Source organism: Neofelis nebulosa, chromosome 16 (assembly GCF_028018385.1).
Source record: "Neofelis nebulosa isolate mNeoNeb1 chromosome 16, mNeoNeb1.pri, whole genome shotgun sequence".
In the NCBI taxonomy this organism is placed as follows: domain Eukaryota; kingdom Metazoa; phylum Chordata; class Mammalia; order Carnivora; family Felidae; genus Neofelis; species Neofelis nebulosa.
This window is the reverse complement of record NC_080797.1, coordinates 658595-667025: the sequence shown is the minus strand read 5'-3', so window position 1 is coordinate 667025 and position 8431 is coordinate 658595. Positions and strand designations below refer to the sequence as shown.

General features: G+C 60.8%; 1 protein-coding gene across 1 annotated transcript; it reads left to right on the top strand.

Moving 5' to 3' along the window:
* Positions 1–5423: 5423 nt before the first annotated feature.
* On the top strand, positions 5424–8115 carry GGT6 (gamma-glutamyltransferase 6). Its single transcript, XM_058704231.1, has 4 exons — positions 5424–5777; positions 6339–6523; positions 6615–6728; positions 6985–8115. The coding sequence occupies exons 1-4, from the start codon at positions 5632–5634 to the stop codon at positions 8013–8015; spliced, it is 1476 nt and encodes a 491-aa protein (XP_058560214.1). The 5' UTR covers positions 5424–5631; the 3' UTR covers positions 8016–8115.
* Positions 8116–8431: the final 316 nt, after the last annotated feature.

Below are 8431 nucleotides of genomic sequence, written 5' to 3'. Positions count from 1 at the left end.
CTTTGCATCATCTCTACCTGCAACACCCCAGCCACGGACAGTGACTCCCCAGTACCCCTCCCCCGCCCTGGTAACCACTATTCTACCCTCTGTCTCCATGAATTTGACCAATGCATGGTTTTCTTTTTTTGTTTGTTTGTTTTATTAAAACAATTTTTTAAATGTATTTGTTTATTTTGAAAGAGAGAGAGAGACAGAGTGCAAGTGAGGGAGGGGCAGAGGGAGAAGGAGATGCAGAATGTGAAGCAGGCTCCAGGCTCTGAGCTGTCAGCACAGAGCCCGACGCGGGGCTCAAACTTGTGAAGTGTGAGATCATGACCTGAGCTGAAGTTGACGCTTAACCAACCAAGCCCCTCGGGAGCCCCTTGTGTGGTTTTCTTTCTTTTTTTTTTTTTTAATTTTTTTTAACGTTTATTTATTTTTGAGACAGGGAGAGACAGCTCATGAATGGGGGAGGATCAGAGAGAGGGAGACACAGAATCTGAAACAGGCTCCAGGCTCTGAGCTGTCAGCCCAGAGCCCGACGCGGGGCTCGAACTCTCAGACCGTGAGATTATGACCTGAGCGGAAGTCGGCCACCCAACCCACTGAGCCACCCAGGCGCCCCCTTGTGTGGTTTTCTGAATTGCAGTTAAGAAATTAACCCTGAGGGGCGCCTGGGTGGCGCAGTCGGTTAAGCGTCCGACTTCAGCCAGGTCACGATCTCGCGGTCCGTGAGTTCGAGCCCCGCGTCGGGCTCTGGGCTGATGGCTCGGAGCCTGGAGCCTGTTTCCGATTCTGTGTCTCCCTCTCTCTCTGCCCCTCCCCCGTTCATGCTCTGTCTCTCTCTGTCCCAAAAATAAATAAAAAATGTTAAAAAAAAAAAAAAAAAAAAAAAAAGAAATTAACCCTGAGAAGCCAGCGCCGCTGGGGGGTGTGGGCACACCAAAGGACAACAGCCCCTGGCCATCCCGGCCCCTCCCGGCCGCCAGCTTGTGAGGCGGTATGAGGCTCGCCTGATACACGTGTCTGTGAGGACATAATCCGGGTGGCAGGTCTCTGGGGGGCCTGACTTGGTTGGCGTTTGACGGGGGTGGGGGGTGGGGGAGGGACACCAGGACATCGGGCACCTTCACAAATTGCCGGGGTGTGATAAGCAGCGGGTATTGTGCGGAAGTGTTGAATCACCAAACGGTACATCTGAAACTAATCTTACATTGTATGTTAACTGACTGGAATTTAAATTAAAGCTTTTAAGAGACAGAGAGGGTTGCCCCTTGCAAAAATCGCCAGCAGACGGCTAGGAAAGGCAGCCGTTCGCAACTGTTACTACACATCAAAACACCCGGGCAACTACAAAAAAATACTGATTAATCACCAACCTAAAGATTCCGGTTTAATTAGTTAATTGGTCTGCCCGGGTATTAGGCGTTGTTAAAGCTCACCAGCAGATTCTAATGTGCAGCTAACACTAAGAGCTCGAGTTGATGAGTCTCCAGTCCCGTACTGCAGCCCTAAAGCCGTCCGTGGAGGGGGAGGGGGGTGCTGGGGGGCATTGCTGGGTGTGAATCCTCCAGACCATTTCTGCATTGTGAGATTGAGGCCCTAAAGCAGAGAGGAAGTACATTGCTTCCTGGACCCAATTCCCATGGGGCAGGGGCGGGGTCCCACACCCAAGCCGTTCTCCTGCCCCTCCACTCCTTTCTGACCCCATGTACCCGGAAAGAGTGTCAGAGTCCACGGGCTAAGGGTTCGGTCCTACAAGACTGCCCACCCTCCCACCCCGCCCCCCCGGAGGGGCCAAGTGCAAGGCCAGGCTGTCGCTGTACTTCTGACTGACCGGCTATGGGTCAGAGGTCCCCTCGGCCCCCTCCTCGGGTCCTGCCGTCTGCTGGGGCGGCCTCCAGAACCCGGGGAAAACACCGCACTCCCTGCCTCACCAGCTTCTTGTAAAAGTTCTCAGAGCCCCGTCCTCTGGGGTTTTCCCGGAGGCTTTGCCGAACCGCACGGCTCATCGAGTCATTGGCCACCGGCGACCGACCGGACCTCCCGCCCCTCGTGGGTCCCCAGAGGTCAGGGGGTGGGACTGGAGGTGCCAGCCTCTGGTCACGTGCGGCCTGCTCCTGGCCACGGCCCCCCCCCTTGGGTGGGGTCCAGATGCCACCTCACTAACAAACAAAAGGCATCTTGAGGGCTCTCTGGCATCTAGGAGATTCCAGAGGTTTTAGGAGCTCTGGGCGGGAACAGGATGACCAAACGTGTATTTCTTACTGTAAATCACACTATCCCGGGAAGGAACCCATGTTTCTGAAGGGGCTACCTCATACCAGGCACTGGCCTAAATGCTTTCAGTGTATTTATTTCCTCGTTCAATTCACACCTCAGCTCTGGGAGGAGAGATGTCGTGACTCCTATTTTCTTTTTTTTTTTTTTTTTTTAACATTTATTTATTTTTGAGACAGAGAGAGACAGAGCATGAACGGGGGAGGAGCAGAGAGAGAGGGAGACACAGAATCAGAAGCAGGCTCCAGGCTCCGAGCCATCAGCCCAGAGCCCGACGCGGGGCTCGAACTCACGGACCATGAGATCGTGACCTGAGCTGAAGTCGGACACTCAACCGACTGAGCCACCCAGGCGCCCCGTGACTCCTATTTTCAAGTGGAGTCAAGACTCCCAGCGGTCAAACCACTTGCCTGCGGTCACGTGGCAAGTCAGTGGCAGAGACCGGACTGGATCCAGGTCTCCTGAAGCCGACCCCACTCCCAGCCCCCACGGAAACAGCCTGTCAGCCCAGGGAGCCACCTGGCCTGACCACCACCCATCGCCAGAGCCTGCCTAGCATGTAACTGGAGCTTGGCTGACAGGTGTCTCGGGGTGGGGTGGGGTGGGGGAGCCGGGGCGGTGCTGTCCAAGCCCAGAGCTTCTGGAGTGAGAAAGACCCCATCAGGAAGGGTCCCGGGACCCAATCGGGGGAAGTGGGAGTCCCAAAGAGCACATCGGGGCCTAGTTGTAAGAGCAGAAATGTCAGTTCCCAGGGGCCTAGTTGTAAGAGCAGAAATGTCAGTTCCCAGGGGCCTAGTTGTAAGAGCAGAAATGTCAGTTCCCAGGCTGAGGTGGAGCAGGACATGGGGGCCGCACAGGCTCGGACGGTTCCCCACTGCCCCTTCTTGGGCGGGACCCGTCTTCATTCTGAGATTATAACCTTCCCTGAGAAAGGACAGCGATGGTCTTTGTGAGCGCCCCACAGCCTTGGCAAAACTGAAAGGTGGCCTCCCTCTGCCGGTATCTCCATTTGGTTGGTTGGCTTTTTATTGGCCGGAGAAATCAGACACCCCGGAAACCGGCTTCGAGTGAGCTGAGGCGAGGGAGTGGAGGCAGCCGCTGTGCCTGGTTCTTTGTAGATCGATGCTCCTCAGAGCATCGTCAAGGGACCACCTGGGCGTTCGGAAGGCAGATTCCTGGGCCCTACCCCAGACCCACAAAGTCAGAATCCCTGAGAGGGACCGGCAGTCTGATTTCACAAACCCCTTGGGTGACTCTGCAGCTCGCCAAAGGGAGAGAGCACTCCGCCTGCTGGTGAAAAGGCCCAGAGAAGGGGGGAGTGGCGGAGAACCGTGTGGGATTGAAGGATGATTTCTACGGTGGTTGTTTTAATGTAAAAAACACTTGAGCTTTAAAAAAAAAACTTTTGTGTTGAAATAAAACCTTCAGGAGCTTGGGGCGCTCTGGTGACTCAGTTAAACGTCCTACTCCTGGGGGCACCTGGGTGGCTCAGTCGGTTAAGCGTCCGACTTCAGCTCAGGTCACGATCTTGCAGCCCGCGAGTTCGAGCCCCGCGTCGGGCTCTGGGCTGATGGCTCAGAGCCTGGAGCCTGCTTCCGATTCTGTGTCTCCCTCTCTCTCTGCCCCTCCCCCGTTCATGCTCTGTCTCTCTCTGTCTCAAAAATAAATAAACGTTAAAAAAAAAAAACAAAACGTCCGACTCCTGATTTCCACTCGGGTCATGATCTCGCAGTGTGTGGGTTCAAACCCTGCCTCGGGCTCTGTGCTGACAGCTCAGAGCCTGGAGCCTGCTTCGGATTCTGTGTCTCCCTCTTTCTCTGCCCCTCCTCTGCTTGCACTCTGCCTTTCTCTTTCAAAAATAAATAAACATTAAAAAAAAAAAAAAGAAATAAAATATGCTTCCAGAAAAATGCGTGTGTCCTGCATGGAGAACGGGATGCATTTCCCCCATCAGCACCGTTGGGTAAGCAGTTGAGATTAAGAGACGGATCGTCACCAACGTCCCAGATCCCAGCGGCCCCTGTCCTGCCTCTCCCAGTCACCGCCTGCCCTGTGGTGGTCACAGCTCCTTTTATGTGTTCCTGCCCTTTATGTCATGGAAGCAGATAGAACGTGCTCCTTCATGCCCGACTCTGGCCCGTCACCGTGTTTGTAAGATCCAACTGACCTATCGCATCCACCCGAAGAGCGTTCAGTCCTGTGGACACACGGCTCGCTCTACTCAGAGGGCGGGTGTGACACGTCCCAGCGTGGGACTGCTCCAGTATCTACAGTCCTCATGCCTGTCTGTTGGAGTCTCTGTGGTCTTGACCCTATTGAAACATCGAGAAGGAACCAGTGGGGAAGGTCCTGAAGCTGCAAGACAGAAAGAACCAGTGAGGAGGGGTTCTGGGGAAGCCGGAGGCAAGAGTGGGGCGCCTGGGGCCAGTGAGGGGGGTCCTGGGGCCAGTCGGGGGGGTCAGGGGCCAGTGAGTTGGGGGTCCCGGGGAAGCCAGAGGCAAGAGTGGGGGGCCAGAACCAGAGGCAGGGCCTGGTTTTGCCACTGCAGAGGGGAGGAGAGAGCCCAGCGCAGGTGAGTTCGCAGCTGGGGTGGCTATGAGGGGCTCCTGCCGTGGGCCTGGATTTGGGTCCGCGAGGTGGGAGGCAGGGTCACCCGCTTGGGCGTGTGGGAGGGTCGGGATGTGAGGCAGGGGAGATGGAGGTCTGAAGTGGTCACGGGAGACTGGTCAGCCCAGGTGACTTGAGAGCCGAGGCTGGGGTCCACCGCGCTCCCGCAGCACCTTCCGGGCCGTGCCAAGTTGCCCTGGAACGGGTGCTGGGGAACTCAGGGGCCAGGCCGCCGCCCCAAGAGGTCTGTGGTGCCACCTGCTGGGCAAGAGCCACATGACGCCCAGGGAGTCCCCTTCCCCGCCCCAGGGGCTCCTCCCCAGACAGAGAAATGCAGACCCCAGCAGAGGCCAGACATGTCCACACCGGGACCCGGTCACAGGCTGAGCCCTGACCCAAGCCACACTGAGTGCTGAACAGGCCAGGGGATCCCGTGGTTGCGTCCCCAGAAAGGCAGGGGTCGGCAGGGGTCGGCAGGGGTCGGCGGGGGTCCTGGGTCTCCGGGCTGCGGCTGTGGCTCCCCCCTCACAGAGCTGCTCCCCCTGACAGGCTCCCCAGCCGCGAGAGCCCCCAGGCTCCGTGCCCTAGTGGAGCAGGCTCACACGCAGCCTCCCTGGCTCCGTGCCCTGCCCAGACCTGTTCTAGAAACACACCACCCTTCCCCACGGCTGCCTCCACCTCCCACCAGCCAAGCGCAGGCGAGGCCGGGACTCAGCTGGGAAGGCCGGCAGGCAGGAGGGCTGGGGTGGCCTCCGCGGGGCCATGGAACCCACAGCAGGGCCCGTGCTGTACCGACAGCTGCAGCTCTGGGATCCAAGCTTGGAGTCCGGGCAGGAGGAGGAGGAGGAGGAGGAGGAGACCTCGGAGCTGGTCGTTCCTGATCCCCGGAGGCCCCAGGACTCCTCTAGGTGAGTCAGGGAGGGGTCTGGGCACCCGGCAACTCGGGCCTGAGGCTGGTAAGTCCCTCCCTCTGGAGCCCCTAAGGTGGGGGCAGGTGTCGGACCGCCCCACGCCTGGCTCGGCTCCAGGAACTTTCTGGGTGAACAGGGGAGGAGCAGAGCTGCGGCCCCAGACCTGGCCTCCGAAGGGACATCTGTACGAGGCCTGCCCGGCCAGCTGCTCTGCCAAGGGCTCCCAGCCCCCACTCCTGGTGCACCTGCCAGGCAGGTTGGAGCCGGGCCGCACCCAGCTAGGCCCCGCTCCCCACCCAGCCAAGCCCACCTGCGGCCTCCCTCCTGCCTCTCCAACCTCCTCCCCAGGGGCTCCCTCCCTAGCTGTCCTCGGTGTCCCCAAGCTCCTTCCAATCGCCGTGTCTCGTCCATGCCCTCTACCAGGAGGACTTTCTCCTTGGCAAAACTGTAGTCCTCGCACAAGTAAGACCAAGTTTTGGGGAAACATCCCCTGGGTCCTCTCGGGGCTCTTGGTGGCCCTCCCGCCCCGGTCCTGGCTCAGGACACCCCTCTCTGCAGGGACGAGGCCGGTGGGCTGCCCGGGGCCTGGGCCCGCCTGGTCGCGGCCCTGCTACTCCTGGCCGTTGGCTTCTCCCTGGCGGTCAGGCGGCTCCACGCCAGCAGCGGCTCTGCGGCCCCTCCTCCCAGCGGGCACTCCCACCACCCCGGCGTGTACCACCACGGGGGCGTCGTCAGCCCCGCAGGTCAGAGTGGGGAGCCGCTGGGGGAGGGGGGACGGGCCGGGGTCACGGTCCCGGGACGGCCGCCCCCCCCGACGGTCTCCTCTTGCTGCAGCCACGTGCTCCCACCTGGGCCGAGAGCTGCTCGTCGCCGGGGGCAACGTTGTGGACGCCGGAGTGGGAGCTGCTTTGTGCCTGGCGGTGGTACACCCTCACGCCACGGGGCTAGGTCAGTGACCCACAGCCCCAGGTCTTCTCTTGGGCCCTGACCTCGGGGCTGCTTAGTGGCAGGACCTGGGACTCAGGCGGTAGCCCCAACCCTGGATCGTGGCCCCGGCTCCCACGTCCGTGTCGTCTTGACCCCCGTCTCCAGGCCTAGTGAGCAACTCCTGACCTCAGGCCGAGTCGGTGACCCTTCACCTGGGCTACCGAGTCCCCCTGACCCCCGTGCCCTGACTCCCGTGTGACCCCTTCATCTCCTCCAGGTGCCACGTTCTGGGGCCTCTTCCACAATAGCACCTCGGGCAGTTCCACTGCCCTGACGCCAGGTCCGGCCCGGACGCTGGCCCCCGGCCTGGGGCTGCCGTCCGCTCTGCCGGCCCTGCGCCTGCTGCACGCACACTTCGGCCGCCTGCCCTGGTCACGCCTGCTGGTGGGCCCGGCCACGCTGGCTCAAGACGGCTTCCTGGTGGATACAGCCCTGGCCGGGGCCCTGGCCGCCCGGAGCACGGAGGGCCTCTGTCCACTGCTCTGCCACGCCGACGGGACCCCGCTGGGCCCCGGGGCCCGCGCCACCAACCCCAAACTGGCCGCCGTGCTACGCGGGGCGGCACTGGCCCCCACCCCAGACCTTGCCGGGGACGCCCTGCTGAGTCTGCTGGCCAGAGACCTGGGGCTGCGGGGACCCTCGCCTGGGCCCGGGCCCACCCTGGAGCCAGCCCTGCAGCTACCTATGCCCCAGGGCATCCTGTCCACCACCCCCAGCCCCTCAGCTGGCCCAGAACTGCTGGCGAGGGTGGAGGCGGCCTTGCGCTCTGGAGGGCCCAGCCCTGACCCCTGCCTGTTAGTCCCACGAGCTCCCGTGACCCCCGGGAGCGGCGTCCTGGCCACCATAGACAGCAGCGGCTCTGTGCTCCTCCTCACCTCCTCACTCAACAGCTCCTTTGGCTCTGGACATCTGTCCCCAAGCACCGGGGTTCTGCTGAGCGACCTGGTGGCCGAGTCTGCAAGTGGGGGCTGGGCTTGCCCCCTCGTCCTCCATGGTGGCTCTGATGACACAGAGGCTGATGTGTTGGGGCTGGTGGCTTCAGGAAACCCCGTAGTGGCCAGAGTCACGACTCGTGCCCTGCTCAGTCGCCTGGCGGGGCCCCAAGCCCAGGCCCAGCAGCAGCAGCAGGGACCAACACAGAGCCCTAGCATTTGTGGTCAAGGGACCCTGCTCCAGGTAGCTGCTCACGCAGAGCATGCTCACGTCTCCAGTGTCCCCAGTGGCTGCTGCACCTTCCAGGGCTTCTAAGTGTGGGGCAGTGGCCAGCAGGGCGTGGACCGGGTGGGGGTCTCCAGCCTGGAGGCAGGGACAGAGCAGGCCCAGCAGTGATGAAGTGCATACAGAGCACACTGCCCACGTCCCCCCAGGGCTGGGGTCCCTCGGGACTATAACCCTCTAGAGACAGCTTCTCCAGGCCAGAAGCTGGGGAGGCCCTCTGTATTCCCGCCCGCCCTTGGAAAAGTTATGTCTGATTTTGTAGGCCCACAACCTCTGGCCTGGATTGGAGTTAGTCAGTTACCTGGACTGGAGTTCTGGCTCTTTTTTTTCAGTTAAGGAACCCAAGGACAATGAGGAAAGAGCCCCAGGCCCCGGGGCCAACCCCGAGTTCAGATCCAGCCCTGAGAAGGACAGGTAGAAAGACGCCAAGCCCCTGCCTTGGCTCC